The sequence below is a fragment of the Xiphophorus couchianus genome, chromosome 12, assembly GCF_001444195.1.
Source record: "Xiphophorus couchianus chromosome 12, X_couchianus-1.0, whole genome shotgun sequence".
In the NCBI taxonomy this organism is placed as follows: Eukaryota; Metazoa; Chordata; class Actinopteri; order Cyprinodontiformes; family Poeciliidae; genus Xiphophorus; species Xiphophorus couchianus.
This window is the reverse complement of record NC_040239.1, coordinates 7,034,673-7,060,431: the sequence shown is the minus strand read 5'-3', so window position 1 is coordinate 7,060,431 and position 25,759 is coordinate 7,034,673. Positions and strand designations below refer to the sequence as shown.

The 25,759-nt window shown below is 35.0% G+C and overlaps 2 protein-coding genes across 3 annotated transcripts; one reads left to right on the top strand and one right to left on the bottom strand.

The window, feature by feature from the left end:
• Window positions 1–1,742: 1,742 nt before the first annotated feature.
• inpp5e (inositol polyphosphate-5-phosphatase E) lies at window positions 1,743–12,017 on the bottom strand. Of its 2 annotated transcripts, XM_028034824.1 has the most exons (12): window positions 11,921–12,006; window positions 11,004–11,032; window positions 9,991–10,811; window positions 8,515–8,638; window positions 8,343–8,440; window positions 8,144–8,268; window positions 6,051–6,170; window positions 5,823–5,930; window positions 5,125–5,286; window positions 4,266–4,381; window positions 4,053–4,189; window positions 1,743–2,685 (listed from the first exon to the last, which is right to left on the bottom strand). In XM_028034824.1, the coding sequence occupies exons 3-12, from the start codon at window positions 10,743–10,745 to the stop codon at window positions 2,553–2,555; spliced, it is 1,878 nt and encodes a 625-aa protein (XP_027890625.1). In that variant the 5' UTR covers window positions 10,746–10,811; window positions 11,004–11,032; window positions 11,921–12,006; the 3' UTR covers window positions 1,743–2,552. The 2 variants fall into 2 exon arrangements, with proteins under 2 accessions (XP_027890625.1, XP_027890624.1); XM_028034823.1 differs by lacking the exon at window positions 11,004–11,032 and having other exon boundaries at window positions 11,921–12,017.
• Window positions 12,018–14,464: 2,447 nt separating this feature from the next.
• Window positions 14,465–17,732, top strand: LOC114154124 (gamma-crystallin M2-like). The gene is made up of 3 exons (XM_028032931.1): window positions 14,465–14,582; window positions 16,080–16,322; window positions 17,401–17,732. Exons 1-3 carry the CDS (start codon window positions 14,550–14,552, stop codon window positions 17,677–17,679), a joined length of 555 nt encoding a protein of 184 aa, XP_027888732.1. The 5' UTR covers window positions 14,465–14,549; the 3' UTR covers window positions 17,680–17,732.
• The last annotated feature ends 8,027 nt before the right edge of the window (window positions 17,733–25,759 follow it).

The following is a 25,759-nucleotide window of genomic DNA, read 5'->3' as shown; positions in this document are numbered from 1 at the left end:
AATACACAGAGTGTCTGCAGGATTGTGCATACCTCAAATAATGCAAAGAAAAAAGTTCATAGTCATTTAGAAACAACAATACTAATGTTTAAACTCAGAAAGAGTTCAGAAATATTTAGTGGAATAACCTCATGGTTATTGTAAAATAATATATAAAACATTTGTACAGTTGTCTTAAATCTCAGATCTTCAGAAAATATCACTTGCTCAGAAGCAATTGATATTTCATTGATGACTAGTATAAATGTTTTATATAAAAATGACTGGTTTCTCACATTTTTACTTGCATTTTATAGTTCTTCCCCCTAGATTTACAATTTTAAATAGAAAATACAAATAGTTTTCACTCATATTTCTGAAGTTTTCTGGTTGTTCTGCTGACACAATGACATCGGTTTGTGTTATCATAAAGCTGCATTCCTGAATGCTACAGTGTCAAGCCTTACAGAACCAAGAAAACGATTCATTTCTGAACAACAGACTTAAAACGTAAGATTTCTGGTGTTTCCTAACGCAAAAATAATAGAAAACATTTAATTTTTATTGTATTTGTCCAGACAGAACGGAATAACAATGAGTGAGCAAAGGAACCCTATTTTTAAAGACAGGTTGGAGGACCGTAACAGGATCAGAAATATGACATTTGAAGAATTCAACAAACATCTGAATGCCCTTGAGGACATATGTAGAGATGAACACATTGGAATAAAGGTGACCAGACTGTCTAGATCTGAGTGTGACGAATTCCAGGCCTTTTTGTCTGAGTACATCCAGGACCTGGAAAGGCTTTCTGAAGAAAGAGCTGCTGCAAATCAGGAAGCTGGGAAATCGGCTAAATATGCAGGAAAATGGCTCCTCAGTACACTTCTGAGAATGCACCAGAACGGCTCTCTGAGGTACTGGGTCGATATCTGGTATTTTTAAATAAACAAGTGTCATGAAAAGCTATCACAGATGTATGTACTAATCATTTTATTAGAATATCATACCTATATAAAATATGAAAAAACGTTAGTAATTTTAGCCTGTTTTTGTGTGTTTTTTCTATTGTCTGTAAAACTCTAAACAGGATTTTAGAAACCCCCCCCAGCATGCTGTGTTTGGTGCCGAACACCTGGAGCGTCCCGTCCTCTAACCGCTTCTCCGCCCCGCTCAGGTCGCCGCTCGGCTTCAGGATGGAGTGCACCGCTCTGCAAAATACTGCCTACTAATCTGTTTTTTGGTAAATAATTGGGTAAAAAAGGTGCTAAATAGGTTCTTTTCACAGAATTTTAACTCAATGAAGCAAAATTCAAGGAGAAATCTATGGTCAATCTATAAACTGGAGGAAAATGAGAGTCAGTTTGTTATGCTGATAATAATCTAATATTTTAGAGTTGAAACATGTTTTTCCATTCTTTCTGTTTTTTATAAACAGAAAGAAATAAACTTAAACTTGGACTTGTAGCTGTAATTAAAGCATTTATTGCAGTTCCAACTAAGTGTCCTCACACTGATAATGTAGCATTTATTATCTGCACATCATTGAAGGTTAAACTTATCTCTATTGAAACTACCCCCAAAAAATCCTGGATCAAATGTCATGCAGCCCTGAATAAACAGGCCACTACTGTAAAATGGCTCATATTTAGCAAGTTTCTCTACTTTATTATTCTCTTATTTAAAGATAAATGTCTCCACTCTGAAAAATAAATACAAACATCAGTAAAACTTTGCAGCCATTAATAAAATTAAGCAAAAAATTAAATTTGTCATACATTTATTACCGGATATTACACATTAGTTTACATAAAAAGTTGCAAATTAAGACGGGTCATGTTGACATGATACCAAGACCCACAGGCACTTTTTATTTTTTAAATAAAATATAGAATGCTTTTTAAGCTCGGAATGCAGGTTCATAGCTGTGCTACATACAGTACATTCAAAGTTTACAATATTTATGGGATTAGATGAGAGGTAAGGCATAAAGTTAGTGTTTATGATGAGGACTGGATGGCCTAAATGATGGTAAACATTTCAACATAGTTTTTACAGAAGTGAGTTCCCTGAAGAAAAGTTAAAGTTCTTCATATAAATAAAAACATCAGATTTCCCTGAAATGGAAACAAGTTGTACCTTCCTTTTTCTTCTTCATGCTCTTTAAACTTTACTAACCTCGGTAGAAATTGTATGACCAAAAAAAAAAAAGAAAAAAAAAAAAGCCAAACAGCTGCGTTTTCACAATAGTTAGGCTCAGTGCACTTTAAATCACAAGGCATTTGATCCTTTAATCATAAAAATGCAACATTATGGCTAAAGATGTTAGTGAAACACAAATTAGGATGAATGATGTCGAGTCAGTCGAAGCATGTGTGCGAAGAGAAATCCTCTCACTTTGCGTGTTTCGAGAAAAGAAGGCTAGATAAGTAAAGGCCAGACTGCTGATGTCTGCAAACCTCGTATCTGTCTGACCTTATGGTCCTCGCACTCCGTCGTCCCAGCAGCTAAGACAACACTGGTTTTCGTTTTGGTCCATTTCCACGCGTGGCACAGAGAGTCCATGGGAACGTTTAAGAGATGGCGCAGATGGTGCTGCTTTGGCTCGATATGGCCTCCCTCCTCTTCAGCTCTCTGGCCGTCATCCTCCGCTTGATGCCCTCCAAGTACAAACTCCGGTCAAACAGTCCTCCACACAGAGGAATGCTGACCAACACACAAGCAAATACAGTAAACGGAAAATCAAATTACCATGATCAATTAACAGGTTATTAGAATAAAATTACTTCCAGTAAATTTCTACCAAAAAACACAAAATTTTTTAGCGTAATCTCAGAAATTTTCTGAAAAAAAAACTTCTGAGTTTGAAAAGTCAAAAAATTTCTGCAGGGTTTCCTCCAGTGTATTATAAGCCTGGCGGGCCGCCAGGCTTTACTTGTGCCCCCACCAGACTTAGCTTTGCTTATTTATTAATTTTTTTTTAATGTTTGCATTTTTTAGACTATAGCTGGTGTTCAAATATTAATCTTCCAATAACACATAATTATCAGGTGATATTTTAAAATTTCCTGTCATTGTTTTAACTCAAAAACACAACAGCTGCCAGATGAATGACTGCTGAGCATTCAACCACCAGGCTTGGCAAGTTTCCTGGGGGAAACCTTGTTCTGAGCTCCAAAATACATAAATTAACTAAAAAAACTCCAACATTTTGAGATTCTCTGAAATTTTCTACAAAAAAACCACGAAAATTTCCGAGAACAAAGTCAAAACTTTGTTAGAAAATCTCTTAAGTTTTGGGATTAATCTCAGAAATTTTCTACAAAAAACAAAGAAATTTCAGTTTCAAAAGGTGGGCATTTTCTAGAAAAAAAAAATGAAATTTTCTAGAAAAATAAGTCTTCTGAGCTCCAAAAGAAAAAATATTGCCAGACAAAACTTGGAAAATTTGAGATTAATCTCAAAGACTTTCTAGAAAAAACAAGGATTTTCTTTTCAAAATTCAACATTTGAAACTCAGAAATTTCCAAGTAATGTAATTTAGCTCCATTTTATCCTCTTCTCAGATTTGTTTCTTGAGAAGCAATCTTTAAAAATCAACAAATCCAAATTCATCCCATCAGCTGAGCAAATTAAAATATTACCCATTTAAATTTACAGTTTGCAGTTATTCATATCCCTGACAGCTTTAGGTGTAAACATGTTTCATTACTATTTTTCCTGCCCAACAGATTCCTAACCTGAACCTTATAGAAGATCTGTGGAGGATGTTAAAGATTAGGGTGATGGCCTGAAGGCCTTCCAACAGCAAACATTCAGAGCTCAGCACAAAAGAGAAATGGTCAAAAAAAACTATTGGAAACATACTAAAAGCTGGTCAGCCATGTTAAGTACATGACTGCTATGATTCCATTCATTATTGAGAAGGGAAAACATTTTTATTAAACGTGATTGAAAAAAAATGATCGCAAACATGTTAGTTAAATAAAAATAATTTAAATTCTAAAACTGCTGCGGCTGTGAACAACATTGGGACTAGGTGACCTACAGAAAAAAGTCTTTAATGGACTCACTTGTCTCTTCCCGGCCTGAGTTTGACCTGAAAGACGGCGATGACGGGTCGGTGGTCGGAGGTCTTAATGCTGGAGCAGCTGTTGTATTTCAGCACTCGTATGTCGGTGGCCTGCCTGCTCCTGAACACGACTCTGTCCTGAGAAAACAAGCGCGCTAAACCACACAAAGACCTAGAACAACGAGACGCTGAAAACAGCAGGCTGTCTTCTTACTGTGTATGAGGGCGTTCTCTGCTTGGAGGTGGTATCGTAGTTGTCACAGCCGATGTCGAATTTATATGTTGGGAAGAAGTGAACCGGTGCTTCTTGGAAACCTTTAAAGATCGAACCTGCACAGAGACAGACAACCAAATACGACAGAGTACCGGGGTCATACTGAGAAAAAAAACACAAAATAAAATTATGAGGTAAACTAGTAGGATGAAGTTGAAAGAATATGAAGAGAATATGAATATGAATAAAGTTATAATATTTTGAGATAAAAGTCATTGAAAGAATAAAGTCATGATATTCATGAAAGCATGAGAATAAAGTCGAAATAATAGGAGAATAAAGTTGTAATATTTTTAGATTGTAGTCTTATTGTGAGGATAAAGTCATATTATGAAAGTTGTAATAATACAAGAATAATGCCAGAATATTTCAAGAATAAAGTCAAAATAATGAGAATATGGTTGCAATAATATGAGATTAAAGTCACGATATTTTGAGGTTGAAGTCATAATATTATGTAAGTAAAGTTAAAATACTTTGAGAATAAAGTTATATTAATACAAGAATAAAGTTGTGAAAATATGAGAATAAAGTCGATATTTCGAGAATAGAATCATATTAGAAGAATTAAGTTTTAATATTAGGACAATACTCTTAATAGTTCGACTTTATTCACAAAATTTTATGACTTTATTCACAGAATTTGAAGACTTTCTCATTGTAATTTTATAACGTAATTCTCATAATTTTAGGACTTTATTCTCGTCATTTTATTATTTTATTTTCTTAGCATGGCTTTAATACTCTGTCTTCTCACCAAGCAGCCATATTGGCCATCTTCAGCCTTCCTCATACGTACCGTCCTTCATTTGGTTTGACAGCTGGTCGTGCTCCAGCAGAGAGCTCATATCGCCCCCTACAGTTCGCTTCATGATGGCTTCTATTTCCGCCCGGTCTTTACCGAGCCGGAAGTTGAAATCCCCAAACCAGAAGACCTGATCGAACCTTGTGGTGACATCGGCTGCAAGTAAACAAAAATATTCCACGGGAAATAAAAAAGGTTTTGATTTAAAGGACAGCGCATCCAAAGCAAGGACGAGATATAATGCATAAAGAGGGAGATATGCGAGATATTAAAGGATAAATTTAAGCAAGAGGAGATACATATTTTAAGGAAAAGAAATATAAAAATACAAAATAAATTAATCAAGGAAAAATAAGAAAAAAAAAACATACAATCAAAAAACCAAATAAATGACTAAATAAAAAAGACTGAAGTTTTGGGAAAATATTTTGTAATTAGAAAGAAACATTGTTTTTATTATTAATTAGTTTGAGGGGTTCAGTCAGAGATTTTAGTTCTGGCAGGAAATGCGTAATATTAATTTGCAAACTTTTGTTTGTGAATGAAAAGGTTTGGTTATATATTTTATTCAATAAAGATAAGAATGTTCAAATGTTCAAGGAAGACGTTTGTTTACATTGTAAAAAGACCTCATTCATAATCACAGCTGTTGTTTTAATTTGTTCACATTTAAAGACACTGTAACGTCTTACCTGGCGAGGAGCGATAAAGGTTGGTGTCTGGAAGGCTTTTGGGCAGAGCTAAAGCTTCGATGATCTTGTTGTAATCGAGTATTCTCTCGTAAACTTTGGTATCTCCAGCTGAAGGAAAAACCAAGAAACAGAATCATCCAGAGATAAAGAGGAAACAAAAAAACAACAAAACAGTTTAGTCTTAGTACACCTTCTTTACCATCTTCATCAGCAGACACACCTACTCACATGTGAAGTGGGACGTTATGAAGAGAAAGGAAGTTCCAAAAAAGGTAAAGGTGATGCCGACGGCTCCTTTCGTCTTGATCTGAGAGATGATTCTGGTCGTGACTGTGGCATGTTCCACCTCTGTTTTAACAAAACAATAAGAAAAGCTTGTGACTAAAAACCAAAATTAACAAAAAATAAATAAGACATGTATAATATCCTGAAATTGTTCATAAAATTTCTGTATTTTTCTGTAAGAATTTCTAAGGCCACTCTGATTTAAATTTAATAATGAAAAATAACCGAAACACTTACATAGTTAAAGACTTTAGCAAGTTAAGTAACTGTTTCAACTTATGTTTGTTTTTTTAAACTCAATTCTTACAGTTCTCAATTATTACAGTTCAATGAAAAATCCCTGAAATCTTGTTACTCGTACACTCTCAAATTAGTTGGTGTTTGAGACAAGGCGACCAGAATATTTCAATTCGATAAACAAACTACCAGAATCCAGTTTTACCATAATTCTTTCCCAGGAATAAAACACACAAAACAACTTAATGCAGGCAGTCGCTTTTCTCAAAAATGAAAGGAGAGCGACAAGGGCAACAAGGATTGAACAAATGTAAAAATATGAGACTTTTAACTGTAATCTGAGGATCAGTATGAAAAATCTGGGTGTATGCTGAATATTCTAAGGGTTAAAGTTAAGATTATTAAAACAATTATTCAACGTTAGTGGTTCAATGAGAAACTTGCTTATATCATAGCAAATTGATGTTGCAATTTTTATTTAAGGACTTCAACAAAAACTTGAAAGGAGCAAAAAGAAAAACTCTAATAGTTTCTTGTATGAGTGCGAATTTTTGTATTCTTTATCATGTTTAAACTTCCCCAAAACTGTCAAACTAACTTGTTTTTAGAACTAAATTTGGTTCTAAAGACAAAGTTTGTGGCTATAATACATAACTTCACTTTGTATGCATTACTAGCATGATTTTTTTATTGACAGTATTAATAAATGTCACTATAATAAAACATAAATAAGAACCACTTACAACCAAAATCGTAAATAAAATAGTTTATGATGTCTCTCTAAACAAAATTTCCCTTCAAAAAACATTAATTATTATAATCAAAATTGTCAGTTTTGTTTATCATGCGATTATCTGACAATATGACTAAAAGCCGTTAACTTGTGCAGCTTAGAGATGCAAATCACATTTCTTTGTGACCAAAGTCCTAAAGAAGCACTTTGTCATGCAGTCACTGCCATGCAGTGGCTTAAAAAAGAGAGAATTAATAATTCTTATCGTCTTTTAATCGTTATCGCATTACTACAAAATATCATGATAAGACTTTAAAACTGTAAAACAAAGTCAAAGTAAAATAAATTTAGTGCGTTTTAGATTTTGAATCTATATTTTGAGTTTGTGAAAGATAAACTTACAGTAGTAAGTTGTGTTAACTTTTTATTAATTTTGTCAAACCTACAAGAGTTGAATAACCAACAGTTTTTAGGTTAGCGCTTAAAAAACTGAAAGAAGAAAAAGACAGGAGTGGGAACTATTTCCCAGAGTGCTTAGCGGCATGTTTTTGTATGTTTATTTTAATTAAACTGCCAGTTTGTAAAGCTTGAGGATAATGTCCTGTTCACTAAATGTTTTTATTGTGATGTTTAATAAAATTTATGATCGGATCAGAAATTTTGTTCAGGCAATTTGAAACAACAAATATAATCATTCTAAGGCAAAATAAGCAGCTATTTTAACTTGATATTGTGAGAGAAAATAATATAGAAATGTGGCTCTTTAACTAGGTGAGGGCAGTTTTGTTCTTGCATACTGTGAAAAAAATATTTGGTTTAAATTGCAGTATTTAGTTAAAACTCACAATTCAAGACCAATGAACTTAAAAAAAACAATGTTTAGACAACTTGTCTCCTGTTGTTAAATCAATTTCATGAATTTTAATTTCTGAGTTAAAAACAAAACAATTTTCTTGTTGACTTTAATTGCATTTTCAAGGCAGCAGGTGGACTTTCATTTTCAAGTGATTGAAATGATTGATTCACCATGTAAAGATAAGCAGCAGAGCGACAATGGAGGACAGACCTGAACAGAACCACATGAGGTCTCTCCTGATAAACATGGTAAGATAGAGAACGCCATGCGACGCCGTGTAAAGCATAACATAGTGAGGTCCCAGAGTTTCCTGAAGACAGGTCTCCCACTCCCTCCTACAAGCAAACACATGCATACAAATTGATCATTAACTCAACATTAATCGTAAAAACCCTCTACCTGGACGTACCTGTCAGGGCAGCCTTCCTGAACCCCAATGACGTATAAATCCTGTGCAAAGTCAGAGTCCGTCGGAAGGAGGAGATCGTTCAGGTTGGTTGGTAAGAACTGAAAGGTCAGACGTTTGGTTATGACCTGGAGGTCAACGACATGCTGTAAGGGTGTGTGATGCTTCCTCCTACCTTCTCTCCCTGCATGTTCCAGGTGACGACGTAAACACCGACTTGTCTGTCGGGGAAGTGGCGGTCCAGTTCCTCAGCCCCGAGCAAGGCACCGCTTCCCAGCATGCTCCCCTCCAGGAAACTCCTGAGAGAAAACAAAATTAGGATTAGTTTCTGCATCACAGCTGACATCTAACGAGGGAAAAAAAAACCCAAAAACAATCTGCTGAAAACTTTGTCTTTAATAGTTGCTGACAAGAGAAAAACTATCATAGTCTGTGACCCATTTTTGGCTTCATTCCTGTCAAAAATGAGGCTGAACAAGTATATTCTCTAACACCACTCTTCCTGCTCAAGATGTTGGCACATAATAAATTTGTAAAACCTGAAGTTGCAGGGAAACACAACAGAAAAGGAAAATGTTGGTATTTTGCAATTTTTTTTCTTTGACGTTTTTGAAAAACAACATAAAGATGCGAGAAGACATTTGTGTTAATGTATTAATTAAGCCTGTCGCAATTAAGCGTTTGATCGCATGATAAACTGAATTGACAAGTTCAGTAATGATTAATGTTTTTGAAGGGAAATTTTGTTTATAGAGACATTATAATCTACTTTATTTTGGTTGTAAGTGGTTCTTATTTATGTTTTATTATTGTGTCTGTTTGTCACGTTTTATTTTGCATGTTTAAAATATCTTCCAGTTACAATGGTAAGTATTATTTACAAAATTAAAGTTTATTGGTCTTGCATTATTATGCCATTATCAATATATTCTCTTTATTTCTAATCTGTAACCCTAGAACAGGATTCATACACCTTTTCCACAATAAAATTCAAGCCTGTTCAAGGTAAGTTTTCAAACTTTTCCAGCACTGCACTTTGGAGATAAAACAATGCAAATTAATTTCAAAAAGATAGTTTCAATTCACAATTATATGACTTCACTTATAGCTGTTATTAGTAATGTCTTGTAACAGTATTCTACATTCTACACTAAGGACAAAGTACATTAAAATAAAATAAAATCTTATGTTTTGAAATGTGTCTCTCCTGAACACCTGACTGGTCCAAAAACAAAACACTAATGAAAAAAAAGCCCCCAATTTCAATAATGTTGTTTAGCGTATAAAACATAAGCCAAACTTTATTTAAAATACACAGATCAATAATCATTAGGAATAAGAAACATTCATTAGACTAAAACAATCCAAACAAATTATTTTAAGGTAAATTACGTTTCTGCTCAAATTAAATGCTAAAACAATAATGTTCAAACGGTGTAGTCTGAATATCAAGCCCTTTCCAAACCTTGAAAAAATATGTGAATTTCAAGCATTTTGAAGGATTTTAAGCATCCATATCAACCTTGCTAAAAGTCATCAGCATCTAATGACCCTGTTATACCAGGAAGAGTAAGCTACACAAAAAACCCTTAATGCCAACCTGATGGTAATGTGAGCCCGGCACTTACACGGCGTCCTAAGTCCACCTTACCTGTTTCGAACATCCTGGGGTCTGATGGGGCTTAGTACGCTGTAGATGGACTTCATGGAGTTTACCGAGGTGCTGTCCGACCCCATGTTCTCCAGAAGCCGGCTGTCGCTCAGGTTCCTGTGGAGACACTCACCGCCCTTCTCTTTGACCAGCATGCCATAATCCAAACAATCCCTGTCAATCCTATTAGCTGCCCGTAAAGTGGCTGACGCAAAGTTGCTGTCCAAAGTGGGCAGCGGCCCTGTGGGCTGCACTGGAGACAGCCGCGCCTTGGCGGCTCTCCCCCGTTGGTCGTCCGAGACGCTGTGCTGCCTGTACGGCTGAGCTTCGTGCTGCGGCTGCCGGCTCTTCCTGTCCTGGAAGACCGGAGATCCCACTGCGAATGCAGGCTGGGGTCTGGAGTTGAAGTTCTGCTCATTTCTCTGAGATATTCGATCATCTTTGAGAGAGTCTGTGGAGGAACCTGTCTCTGCTCTGTCACTCAGACTCTCCTGGCTGCTTCTCAGTTTCCTGGTCCTCATGCTATCCTCCACAGACACACTTTTGCCAAACTTTGAGACTTTGGGTATTGATGGAGGGAGAGGCAGATACACAGGGATCTCCCTGTCTGCCTGTCCTGCATCATTGTTCTTGTTGGTAGATTTTACATCAACTAAAGGAGTTTTGGGGATCTTGCTTTCTACGTCACCATAGTCTCCTTTCCCAGGAGCTTCACAGGGGCGGTTGAGAGTACAGTCCTCTCCATTCTCAGTCATCCTTTTTTCATGTCTGAAACAAGCTGTGGAGAGCTGGACAAAGCTTGTTCATTGCTATTAGAAGACCTGCAAATAAACAGAAAGTATCTCAGTAAAATGTAAAATAAGTTGCCTAGAGGAGCTGAGGTGGCAGAGAATAGGAAAGGTATTGTTGAAATACAGAAGATACGTGGAAGAAGACAGTCTGATGACAGGAAAGTGAAATTAAACTTTATATTTACATGCAGAATATTATTAAAAGCAGAAAATTAAACTTACATCTACCACCATGACCCACATGGCAGCATCTAAACAGAAATGCCGTTTTTTCAGCAGACAGAGGGAAGGAAATTAGGGTAAACTGGGGGAAATTTCAAAGCAATCCTAGATGTTAAGATTCAAACCTGAACATGTAACCACTGCTACGTCAGTTAGGTTTAGATCAGGGAGCTCCAGCTTAACATCTGGTGTCCTGAAGTTTTTATATGTATCATTGCTAAATTTGGTGGACTATCTGCATTTTGAGATTCCATTTAAGTTTGCGGTATTCTGTTATTTCACCATCAAAAACGTTTTCTACATAAATCAAGCGCTTCTGTTTCGTTTTGTACATCCCTAACAACATATATTGTTACTTTGGTCTAACAAATTTGCCCGTTACAAATAAATTTTTCATCTGTAACTTTTCCACACAAGCGAACTCTGATTTGTGATTTGAAAACCAAACCTTTAAGTTTAGTATCGCTTTTTATTGTCCTTCCAGCGCAGAATATAATTCAGATGTTGTTGTTATAGCTGACATCGCTAAACAATGTCACATTTAGCGGTTAAAAACTCAAATGTTTGACTCAATCAGTTAAATCACTGCTGCTAGCGAACATTGTTACTTACTTACTTTGCCAAAAATAAAGTTATTTCTAACTTTAACATATTTTACCACTTTTACGCGTTTTACTTTCTAACCAGAAAGTTTCACAACAAAAGCAGCTGTTTCATTTCCACTATTTTATGGACCCTGGGTAGCAATTCTGCTGTGGTTAGCAATGCTAAATGCTAACTAATAGCAACAATATATTCTAGCTAGCTGAGCTAAATAACGTTCCTGTTAAATCTTTTTCAGCCGGATTAACATAAAGTCTCCGTTTATTTGAGTTCCTTTATTCAAAGAAATCGAAATCATGATAATGTAGTGTTACCTTCAGTGAACTGTCAACATCTGAGTAGCAATTTTAAAATTAGCTCTGCGACTTCCCTAGCAACGTTTAACAACACGGATTTTGTTGCCAAGAAGACAGAAGAAAACTGGATTGAGATGCGTCACAGCGCCCCCCTCAGTCATAAAGCTATATTACAACTGTTCAATCACTTCCATAGTCGTTTTTAATTTTCTTAATGAAGTACCGATATTTTACAGTCAAAGGTGGGCAGAGTACACACAAATTGTACTTAGGTAAGAGTAGCACTACTTCAACATATTTTGACTCAAGTAAAAGTGAAAAGTTGCCATCCACGAAATCACTAAATTAAGAGTAAAAAACTATTTTGTAACTGATCAGGTCTGAGTTAATATACTGCTCAAAAAAATAAAGGGAACACTTTAAGTGTTAAACACCTGTTTAAGTGTTCCCTTTATTTTTTTGAGCAGTGTACTTAAAAATTATGTTATCAGTCAGACAAAACAAAACAAAATTGACATGTTCAATGTCAAATTATTTCAATATAAATATCTTATGAAACTAAAACTCACAACAGATATTTCTTTTTACAGATCAATATGCTCTGGTGATAATATTTGCTCCTTGCTGTATCTTTTTGGCATCAAAATGTCACAACAGGCTAAGAAAATAAAAAAAATAAAAAAGACAACAATAAACTTAGAGTACAAATAAGACGTTTCACTTTAACACAACACGTTTTTTCTTTATTCAGTGAAGTTTAGTGCAGTAGGAAAAGTATCCTGAAATTTCACTCACTTCATAATAATATTATCTAAATAAAAGTAAGCAGTAAGATGTAGTAAAACTACTCCTAAAGTATTTTTCCCCACAGAAATTATTCAAGTAAATGTAACTGAGTAAAAGTAACTATAGTTATTGTTGCATTTATTTGATAAAAAAAAAAAAGTCAAGTCAAACCAGGGAAGACAAAAATCCAAAAACATAAAATCAGTTTTTTAAAAGCAGTATTACATATTTTGTCCAAGTCATTTCTTTTTTTTCTGTTAAGACTTTCTGATCCATGTGGTTTAATTTTAGATCACATTTAGTTATTTTTGCCTTAATATCTTTGGAGACGGCAGAACATAATATGTTTCTCTCAAACTTGAAACATGGAAACATTTAAATAATTTTGAATATTGAAAAATGGCTACCTTAAACCCAATGTAGAATCATCCTTAATTTATTTCTGGGATGCACCAATTTAAAAAAAAAAATCATACACATGAGCAATTTGGTTTATTTTTATAGAGACAACAAACGTAGTCTCAATTTAAATTCAATCACACAAATATTTCAATTGATCCTAGTTATCAGTTATCAACAGTACAGAATTCTCCATTAATTATTCAGAGTAGATTAAAATAGATTAAAACTAAATAAAAAGTCTGCTGCTTTAATTTCTATACATAGTATTTTAGTTTTTTTCTATCATTATAGAATTTACTAAAAATTGTTATTTATTTTGTATAATACACACATTGTACCACATTTGACATATTGTGTGGAAGTTTGGGGCAATACATACAAAACAAATTTACAACCGTTGTACGTAATACGAAAAAAATAAATAACTTTGAATACAACATAAAATGGGATATTGAGAACATACATACCTGTTATTTTTTAAATCAAATGGACCAAAATTCTTAGACCTTGTAACATTTACGTTTAAAGTAAAAAAAAAAAACAAACATGAATGTTTTGTGACAAAGAAGGGAGTTATAATTTAAAAACCAATGTATTAGAACATTTATCAGTGTGTAATGGACTAGATGATAGAAATATAAACCAGCTTAAAAAACTGCTTAAAAAGGAGCTTATTGGGAAACATGGTCTGGGTGTCATCGAAAATGTTATTGATGATATTAAAAATGTATAAATAATTGTACATTTAAGGATGAGAATGTGAGATTTTAGTGTCATATAATGTGGAAATAATTGAAGTTTGTCTAATGTTTGGAGATTTAAATGTTTGTAAATTGATGATCTTGTATCTTCTGCTCTTTTCGAACAGATAATGTAAAATTGCATGTCAATTGGGCATGATAATTTGTTTTAACTTTTACTTTCTCTAGTTTTTACTTTTTGTCAGTATGAAGTAAATAAATAAAAAAAAAAATTAGTATTGTGTTAGCACTTTTCGATCTTTTCTTTCAAATTGTTTTAACTTTTAATGGAAACACAATAACTTTCCACACGCTTAGCAACATGCCAAAAGTACTGACTGCACAAAGCTCATTATGTCAGGAGGAAACAAAAAAGAGAGCGCTGTTGATGCTGAGGTAGGTCACGGTGAATGGACAACGTCAAGGTGAGAGCACCGATTGTTAACCCAGCCATCCTTTCTGTGACCCGCAGACACTTTTCATGAGAAACAGCCGCTGAATGGATTTCTGAGCTGGCTGGCCCCCCGGGAATGTTGACGACTCTTTCCATATTCTGTGTTTTTCTATGGCATTGTTGCTGGCTCAGGGAGTTTGAACAAAAAGGGGCAGTCTTTGGGTCAAGTATAAAAGGAAAGGGTTAAGCCAAGTAAGGCACAGTTTAGTGCAAGAGAAAGAACAACAGCAGTTCCCGCAGCAGCCATAGCCGACTGACAACCAAAATGACCTCTCCTGGAATGAACATGATGAGCAGGGTGAGTCTGGCATTCTTTAATTATGTGTTTTGAGGAAAACTTATAAAAAAATTAAATAAAAACAGCGTGATTAATCACTACGCTCAACTTTGTATAAGCTTGAGTTGCAAATATGCATGTTTTCAAAATATATCTATTTTAAAAAGACAGGTTTTTTTGTCTGTTTTCCAGGTTTACATATTGTTCCAAAATTTAATGTAGAGATGTTAACTATAAACTGCTTGTGCTTCAGAGGAAAGATAACTCATCGTTGCAATATTTAGTTTTATCCAAACCTCCATCTGAGCACAGATCGCACCACTTTGACTCTGCTGGCTCATCTTTTCACTGGCGTTTGCAACGCTGCATTGTTGACCGCAGTACAAGACCATGTAACGCGCTGCTGTTAGCTAGGTATTCTATGGCAAGCCAATTTAACATAAAATCAGTTTCACCGCACTTACATTCCAGAAATCTGATATTGGTTTATTACTATAAGTATTAGTAAATGAAGATATCTCTCATTATGTTTTTGACTAGACCAAATGCCTATTTGAAATATCTTAATTACATCAATTATGTCAAATTTACAATCTACAATGAACAAGAAATTCTTACATATAAAATGCAATTATGACAGTAGTAATTAAAAATGAATTTCAACAGCCGAAACGTAGATGAAGCCCAAAAAGAGCTGCAACAAATGTTGATTTCTGGCTTAAAGAAACAACTCGAGTTACCCAGATGTGGGCAAAGAACCCAAAAATTGTTTTCAAGTAAAAGTAAGAAGTAGCCATCCAACTCAAATAAGAGTAAAAAAGTATTTGGTAAAAGGTCCACTCAAGTATTGAGTAACTAATCAAAGTATTAATCATTTTATATTTAAAAACAAAACTAAATATAAAGTTAAATGGAAATTTTGGTATTTTAAGGAGGAAAATGACAAAAAATAACAAAATCAGGCATAAAAAAATCTTTCAATTAAAAATTTAAATCTTATGAAACTTCAACAAAACACTGCAGGTGTTTGTGTCTGTTTATGGTGAATTTTCGGTTAAAACATGTTTGTCTTTTATTTAGTGAAGTAGAGAATCCAGAAATTTTACTCATATAAAAGTAGCGATACTTCATAATAAGGATTCACAGACTTTTTTAATGTCATACCACCTTTACTTGATTGTGGTATGAAATTCAGACTCAGGTCCCAGATTAAGTCCCTGATTTAATACTCAAATAAAAACTAATAATAATAAAATAATTTTTGTAACATATAGATATGCATATTAAAAAAGAGTGTGTGTAAATAATTTATAAAATTTAACAATTAAATAAATTTGGTAAATTAACACATTTATATCATTTATTAAATGTAGTAATTATCAAACTTATAATATTTATAAAATAAGATTACTCAAGTAAAAATAAAAAGTTCAGCGTAGTAAAAATACTAAATGTAATTGAGTAAATGTAGCTAATTCCTACGCAACCCTGGAGCTAACCAACGTCTTCCCGTCTCAGGTCGTCTTCTACGAGGACCGGAACTTCCAGGGTCGTTCCTATGAGTGCATGAGCGACTGCCCAGACATGTCGTCCTACCTGAGCAGGTGTCACTCCTGCCGGGTGGAGAGAGGCTGCTTCATGGTCTACGACCGCACCAACTACATGGGCAACCAGTACTTCATGAGGAGGGGCGAGTACGCCGACTACATGAGCATGATGGGCATGAGCGACGGCATCCGGTCCTGCCGCATGATCCCCATGGTAACCAATCCCACACTCAGCCAGGGGCGTGACTAGACTTTTTTTTTAAAGGGCCCAAGCAGGGGCACAAACTGTGAAAGGGTGGCACAAACTATTAGGACAATGCTAGCAAAAAGATAAATAAAATTATAGTTTTACTTTAATCTGTAAATATTATGACTTTATTCTTGTAATTTTATTATTTTATTCTCTTACGACATTATTCTCTAAATAGTAATAATTCATACACTGCAAAAGGACAAAATCTTAAGTATTTTTTGGTATTATTTCTAGAGCGAATATCTTAGTACACTTGAAATAAAACAAACTAACTTAAAAGTAACTTTTCAGTAAGATATAGAGGCTTGTTTTAAGTAAATATTTCCTTATTATTGATGAAAATGTATTGTTGCATTGTCAGATTATTTCACTTATAACAAGACATTTTTCCCATTTTATGAGTTAATTTATCTGCCAATGAACTGCCGTCACCTAGTTAAAGAGCACACATTTCTCTGTTATTTTCACTCACAATAACAAGTTAAACTTTAGAATAACTTCAATTCTTGTTTCAAATTGCATGAACAAAATTTCTCTTCTGATAATGAATTTTATTAAATGTCACAATGAATTCTGACCTAAAACATTTAGTGTGAAGATGATGTTATTCTCCAGTTGCATTAATATACACATTTGCCTTAATAAAACATAAGAGTCAGATCATTGTAACGGACTTCCACCTCAGGATACAGAAACAAGCCGCTAAGCATTCTGGGAAATAGTTCCCACACCTGTCTTTCTATTGTCTCAGTTTTTTAAGTGCCTAAAAACTGTGGTTTATTCAACTTTTGGAGGTTTTACCAAATGAATAAAAAGCTAACACAACTTACGTTGTGTTAACGTTATCACAACGTTAATAGTTAACGTTGTGATAAGTTTATCTTACACAAACTCACATTTAGGTTCAAAATCTAAAACTGGCTCAATTTATTTGACTTAAAGACTAGAAGATAGCAGACACAACTAACTGCGGCTCAAATGTTTTACAGCGTTGTTGTAATATTCTGAGCTGTAACCCTGTTTTTGTCTCACGTCACAGTACAGAGGATCCTACAGGATGAGGATCTACGAGAGGGAGAACTTCGGGGGCCAGATGTACGAGATGATGGACGACTGCGACAGCATCATGGACCGCTACCGCATGTCCAACTGCATGTCCTGCAACGTGATGGACGGCCACTGGCTGATGTACGAGCAGCCCCATTTCAGAGGCAGGATGATGTACATGAGGCCTGGCGAGTACCGGAGCTTCAGCAACATGGGCGGGAGCGGGATGAGGTGGATGAGCATGAGGCGCATCACCGACTCCTACTACTAAACTCTCTTTGCACTGAATAAAGCTGTCAAAAAATAAACTCCTGCTGGGTTGAAGCCACTGTTTATTTCCAAACACCTTTTTTTTCAAACTTATTGATGAAAGCATAAGCTTGAAAAGTTTGAGACATTTAAAATATCAAATTTTTTTAAAAAAAAGAATCTACTTAGGTGACACAAATTAGAAAAAAAAAGTGAAGTGGAAAGAAAATCACACCTGCTTTCAAAATATAAATTAAATTTAAATGTCTAAAGTACCCAAAAATTACACTCACGTAAGAGTAGAAATTTCTCAACTTGTATTTATTTAAGTAAAAGTAAAAAGTAGCCGTCCAAGAAAGTACGTAAGAGTAAAAAAGTATTTGGTAAAATCACTACTCAAAGTATTGAGTATCTGATCTAAATATCAATCATTTAATATTTAAAAATTGATCAGCAAAGTAAATAAAACACATTAAATTTTTCATTTCAAATAGTAAGAGGGCATAAGGGATCTAGTAGTTTACTTTAGCATAATCACAGGTAGAGTACATTACAGTTCAAGCAAATACATTTAAACTCACATTCAAATTCAGTCAAATTCCTTTCACATATATGAACCTTTTCCGGTTAAATTTGTTACCTTAACCGGAATCATTTAAGTTAAGTTGGAAACAGAGCAAAATAGATTATGTATGAGACAAAATTTGTAAAACAAAAATTAAGATAGTCCACAAGAAACCGCTTTTAAACTTGCACTGTGTTACATGACCACTAGGGGGAGACCAATCAAAAGTATTGCGATAGGAAAGAACCGTAAGTAGAAAATTCCTCTTTTATCACTTGATTTATTACCTACGGAGCCCTCTAGGGGACATGGGGAATTTTTTTTCTTTTGCGTTACCTCGCAATTCTTTTGCGTTACCTCGCAAAACTTTTGCGTTACCTCGCAATACTTTTGCGTTCCCTCGCAATACTTTTGCGTTCCCTCGCAAAACTTTTGCGTTACCTCGCAAAACTTTTGCGTTACCTCGCAATACTTTTGCGTTCCCTCGCAAAACTTTTGCGTTCCCTCGCAAAACTTTTGCGTTACCTCGCAATACTTTTGCGTTCCCTCGCAAAACTTTTGCGTTCCCTCGCAAAACTTTTGCGTTACCTCGCAATACTGTACTGGTCAGTTATGCAGCATAATTGAATACTGCCAGCCTTTCTTACGGTGGGCGCCGTACTTTATGCTTTAATATAAGGTTATGTGAGGTTTTTCCATGAATGTTAGTATCTTTTTGTGAAATATCTGAAGTTTTATATCTTTCTTTAGGATAGAAAGGCACCACAAACCTACGATATAAACAGAAACCTTCCGTAAGTAGGAAAGAAATAAAAATACATTATAATTTGGACTATTTCTGAGTTATTATCGCGGGTAATAAATCATCTGACAGTTTTGATTGTGTCTCTGTTGTGTTCTAGTCTGAATGGTTTAAAGAGCTGCTTTCAGTGCCGCTCCATCTCAGCCTTAACAGACATAAACATGCAGGAAAAAATCGATTTTCAATCAGTGTTTTGCACCAAACAGTTAATAATAATAAACAAGTTTTCACTGAGGCTCTGTAAGAGCCATATGAATGAAATAAGTAATTATTGATATGACAGGAGCAGCGGCTTTGACACTTGTGTGGTGGGTGTGTCGATGTGGGCGTGACGTCACCAGGTATGAATGGGAAGGATACTGGCTTTGTGTGTATTAGGAAGCGGTGAGCGGGGCGGTCAGTCCTTGCAAAGTTTGGAACCTGATCATCAAAATGGAATAAATCGATAATTGTGACAGAACAAAGAAAAGGTTTGGAGTTGATTGATAAACGGACAGATGAGATTCCCCGAGTTAACCCAGTGCGGCCCTTTACCATCATTAGTTTGTCGTGTTTTTAATAATAAAAACTTGTTAACAGTAAAAACTGTTTGGTGCAAAACACTGATTGAAAATCGATTTATTACTGCATGTTTATGTCTGTTAAGGCTGAGATGGAGCGGCACTGAAAGCAGCTCTTTAAACCATTCAGACTACGAACACAACAGAGACACAATCAAAACTGTCAGATGATTTATTACCCGCGATAATAACTCAGAAATAGTCCAAATTATAATGTATTTTTATTTCTTTCCTACTTACGGAAGGTTTCTGTTTATATCGTAGGTTTGTGGTGCCTTTCTATCCTAAAGAAAGATATAAAACTTCAGATATTTCACAAAAAGATTCTAACATTCATGGAAAAACCTCACATAACCTTATATTAAAGCATAAAGTACGGCGCCCACCGTAAGAAAGGCTGGCAGTATTCAATTATGCTGCATAACTGACCAGTACAGTATTGCGAGGTAACGCAAAAGTTTTGCGAGGTAACGCAAAAGGTTTTGCGAGGGAACGCAAAAGTTTTGCGAGGGAACGCAAAAGTATTGCGAGGTAACGCAAAAGTATTGCGAGGGAACGCAAAAGTTTTGCGAGGTAACGCAAAAGAAAAAAAAATCCCCATGTCCCCTAGAGGGCTCCGTAATTACCTCTTTGTCTTCAGACTTTTTGTTTTAATATATTTTCTGTTGTTTATTGTTGAGTCTGTGAATAGTGGTCACACTTTGAGAAAAACTGGCAATAAAGTGCAAAGTTGCACAAGTCACCACCACTATTTAGGCGTTGTCAGCTTTAACAGCAGCACATTCAGTTTGCAGACAATGTGCAATTAAAAACAAACGATACTGAAAACAGTTTGAAAACCATTGCATCACATTATCACGCGTTTAGTCTTTATGCTCTTAAATTTGATTAATTAAGACAGTGAAATATCCTCTTCTTGTTGAGGAAACAATAACTTTACAGTTTGAAACTTATGTGATTGTTCTCTGTATGTATTGTGTTCTCTGACTCCATGTGGTTTCAATAGTCTTCATTAGGGTGTTTCAGATAAAAATCACAAATAGACGTCAAACACCACTTTAATAATCAATTTCTATTGACTTATTGTTTGGTTTGTAATATTAGTCAGACTCATCAGGAGTCAGACCTTCTAATAATATTTTCAAGCAGCCTCAAGGAATAGTTTTATCAATCTGTCAGACTACAGACACATTCAATACATTTTAATATTATTGAAAAGTTAATTTATTTCAGTAGCCTCATCACAAAGTGAGACGCATAAATTAATTAGACGGAGACAGACACCTTTATTTCTCTTACTCATGATGATTTTCTGCTAACAGATAATAAAATCACTACATTTAAAATCAGAACATTACAAAAGATCAATAAAGAACTATTTTTAAAAACAGGTCGGTGGATTAAGTGAAAAAGATTCTTAATTTCAAAATATACTTTCAATCTGACAAATGATACTCACCGTGATCCATCTTCTAATTTACTAAAAAAACAACAACAAAAACAATATTCTTTTGGGTTTTGGCTGGTTTCTCATAATATATAATTTTTTAGAGATTCTGTAAAGTTCTCTTAGCATCTTGCAGTCTGCTCTCAGGGTGAAGTTGGTTAGATGGTTAAATATTAGCATCTTAGCAAAGGTTTTTGCATGTCCTTTACTTTCAGACTGTTTCCAGTGCAATGCAGTGTCCGATTTCAGATTATTTCAAGATCTTTTTTATAACATTCACAGGGTGCTAAATATGAATATTTTCATTTAAGAGCACATGTTGCTAAATCAGGAAAAACTCTTTCAAAGTAATAATTTTCTAATGATGTGTACCTGTTATGGTATGTCTTTGTGTTTGTTTGTTTTGTTTTTTGCCATTTTAAGAGGGAATTTATGTGTGGGGTGTCCTAACTTATTCCTCACCAGATTTTTTAAATCACATTTTACATAGAATATTGTTTCATTTTTCAGTTGTTACTTATAAATAGTAATTAAATTTCTCAGTTTTGTTAAAATGTACATTAACTAACCATATGTCCACATATGTTAGAGAAACACATCTTACAAAGTTGCAATTTGTTTGCAGAAATTGTGCATACATGAACAATGAGTTAATTCACAAAAACATAAATAAATAACGATAACATGAAAAAGATTTGATGGCCAGATTAGTTTCAGCCAAAGAGCTTTGCTGCTGCTGCCTTCCTGGTACAATAAAGGTGCCAAACACTGAGCTGGAAGAGTTTTAATCTGAATCCAAAAGGAAATGAAACTGTTATGCCTGTAGCATTTGTGTATAAACTTCCAGTTTACAGACTAAATAGTATAATAGTTTTCCATCTGTCTCTGTTTTTAATTTGGCTTTAGTGCCGCTCAGCTGTTGGAAGCATAAATATTAATGTTGGACCACCTGAGATTGTTTATCTGTGAACAAGAAAAGAAAAGTGCTGGAATCAATGTGCAAACACTCTAAAACAATTATCCAACAGGAAATAAACTCACATAAAACAGGATTTCTACACTTTTCCCACAGTAAAATTCAAGCTGTTTTTAAGTACTTCCAAGGAATTTTCAAACTTTCCCAACAGCACATTCTGGAAATAAAACAATAGAAATGAACTAAAGAAGGCAATTTCAGTTCACTATTATATGACATCATTTATTACTGGTAATAATGTCCTGTGATGGTATTCTATCAGCGACAAAGTAAAGTAAAATATAGCAACATTTTATGTTTTAAAAACTCTCCCTCACTCCCTGTAGACCAACGTGGTCTGAGAACAAAACACAAATTTAACAATAACGGAAAGAAAAATCCCCAATTTAGTTAACTTTACTTAAAAAAAATGTAAAACCACCTTCACTTCAGTTACACGGATCAATTAGGATTAATAAATGTTCAGGAAATCAAATCGGTTCAGACTAAATGCTGAAACACAATATAAATAATCACTTGACTTTCTTTTAGTCGGCTCTCCTAAAGGTTTATTACAACTTTACTACAAATCTGTGCTGTCAAGGACTTCGTACAGAAATCAAGCACCTTGAAAACCTTGAAAACACCTTATTCAAGTATTTTCAAGGATTTCAAGCACCTGTATGAACCCTGTAAAATGTCATGCAGTAATCATTCTATATTTTCTAGTAGCTAAATGCAATTCAAGTAAGTAGCTACTTTTTAATTTACCACACAATTGCACAATGTGACATTTTAAAAACAAATCTGTTTAATGGAAACACAATTAGCTAAATATTTAGTTTCAAACTAAATGCTTAAGTCTGAGCTAACTATTTAATTTTCAAATTTAATATTTAGCTTGCAAACTAGATATTTAGTTCAACTACATATTTAATTCACAAACTAAATATTAGCCTTTCAATTGAGTTTTCAAACTCCATATTTAGTTCCAAACTAAATATTTAATTCACAAACTGAATGTTTGCCTTTCAAACTAAATATTTAGTTTAGAACTAAATATTTAGTTCTAAACTAAATAATTAGTTTCGACCTTGATGTTTAAATCTGGGCTAAATATTTAGCTTTCACATTGAATATTTAGTTTTCAAGCTAAATATTTAGTTCAGAACTATATTTAGTTTGAAACTCTGACATTTATAAATGTAGGTGACTTTTAGAAATGAACACCAATTTTTTTTTAACCTATTTGACAGACTAAATAAACCAAATATCGAAGTTAATTTTTTACAGTGGGACTTTACGAACGGTACACAAGAAATTACCCAGGATGTTCAGACATTGATTCATTTTCTGAGAGCAGGATCTGTACGTTGGTTGCACAGATTCATCTCCAGGCTCAAACCATCCTTACCAGTTCTTCAAAGCAGCCTCTTAGTTTTGTAAAATGGATAGCATAAATCCCTTCATATCTCACATTGTTTTCATTCCTCAAAGGAGGATTTCACAAGCGCAACTTTCTAACATTCCTCCTCCATCTTTTTATTTTTTCTTCTTCCTCCAGAGAGCAGCCAATCCAGCGGCCGAGCGGGGAATCGATGCCCCGATACAAGATTCAGCCTAATGAGGATCAGAAACATCTTAATAAAGACCCATAATCCACCACTTAATCCCTCATTACAGAATCATCTGCATTTTCTGGTGGTGCTCCATAAACCGGCGCAATGATGGCGCATTCAGGCCCATTGTTCTGGCTGGCCTCATCTCTCACCCAGGGCTACGACTCCCTTTGTCTCCCCTTGGTGTCAGTTTTATTTGATCCGCTCTCATTAGACTTTCAGACTAGCTGAGCAGAAGGGCCTGAAAATAGTGCTTTTGTGTGCACTTCTATGTTATCTCTTATCTGAAATGGAAAATCAGACATATGTTTAATGAGGATGGGATGGACTGGGACCTGCCGTCCGACAGACAGATAGAGGAGCGCGTTGTGGAGAAGGTGCTGTGACCGATTACTGTTAAAGGACACGCTTCCCAAGCAATGTCTAATTATGTCTTATGAGAAATTACTCTGAAGTGGGACAGAAAGATTAATCTGGGCCGCAGAGAGATTCATAAAAGTATCACAATAAAAGTTTTACTCAAGTTTAAAGGGGATCTATTGTGCAAAATTCACATTTTGACTTTTGTTTTTCTAACAAAAGTCAAAACACTTAAAAAAAAACACCCAATAAGTGGCAATAAGTTAAACCACTTATGCTTTCTTGTTGGGTGAAGGAAGGAAGTGGAGAAGCCTTCCTTCCTTCCTTCCTTCCTTCCTTCCTTCCTTCCTTCCTTCCTTCCTTCCTTCCTTCCTTCCTTCCTTCCTTCCTTCCTTCCTTCCTTCCTTCCTTCCTTCCTTCCTTCCTTCTTTCCTTCCTTCCTTCCTTCCTTCCTTCCTTCCTTCCTTCCTTCCTTCCTTCCCCCGTCTTCCTATCTTCCTTTCTTTTGTTTCTTCTTTAATAATTTAACCTTATAAATTCATAATTCCAATATAATTTCTACTGGAACAGAATCACAGTTATACACATATGTTGATGAAGGATTATGGTTTCCTTGTTCCAACTGGGATTATGGAGGAAAACGTTTATTTAAACACTCAGCAGTAATAAGGCAGCCTGCTCTGCTTGCTAGTTTCAAGGAATAGTTAACAAATAAGATGCCAAAGAAAAATAACCACATGCAAACAGACAGACACTAACAAAGAGGGTTGAAACTGAATTATGGGAAGAGAGGGAGAGGAATCTCTTTTTCCTTTAGGTGAAGCTGAGAGACAATGCTTGATCCACAGGGTTGGATAATTAGCCCCATGAAGGAGAGGCTGGCTTTTATCCTGCACTAGCTCTGCTTCATCATTACTTGGTGCGCTAAGGTGAGTGGGAGGTGGAGGGGGATGAAACAAAACAAATAAAACTCATTAAAGGTGCCGGAGTGGATACAAATCCCCCCTCTGCAGCGTGCTCAGGCGCTGCAGAAGCTTCATTAGCTGTGGTGAAAGGAGCCATCGTTATTCTGCCTGGATATGAACACAGATCAAAGTCTGCGATAGTTCACCGTCTTTTAACCTGAGGCGGGATTCTCAAAATCACAGCTCTCTGTTTGGCAGTTTTTCCATTTTTCCTGCCTCGATTTGGCCTGTGGAGTTGAAGAAAATCACTCTACACAGAAAGAGCAAATCTTCAGATTAAGAAATATTTTACTTTTCTTCTCTCCTATCGTTCACCTATGCGAATATCCTGGCAGCAAAGAGTTCAGGTAACTTTTGAAGTTACAAATTAGATGAGGGATCATCTGAAAGGTAAAGCTAGCTACTATAAAATGACAAATTTATTACTTTGTTGGAGAATTTTCTACTTTAAAAGCATGATTTTTAGACACTATAGATATAAATACAGTCAGTGCTGTCAAATACTGATATATTTAATCTAATTAACACCTTCCATCACATTTTTTGACACTCCATGATCAGGATGAGTAAAAAAGGCTTTAAAGGGGATTTATTAAGCAAAATTTTTGTTCTTCCATTACAAATGTTTTTTGGCAATAAGTTAGTGTTTTTTGGTGTCTGGAAAATTAGCCGTTTCAACAACCTCCAGAATGTAACATTGGTGTGGTTACCTAGCAACCACAGCAAAGCCCACCCCATTACCTGGCAACCATTTGGAGCTCTAGCACGTTTTGTCGGCTGGTTTGTCCTGTACAATGGCTGCTGGAAAATTCAAGTGTTCAGTTGTTGA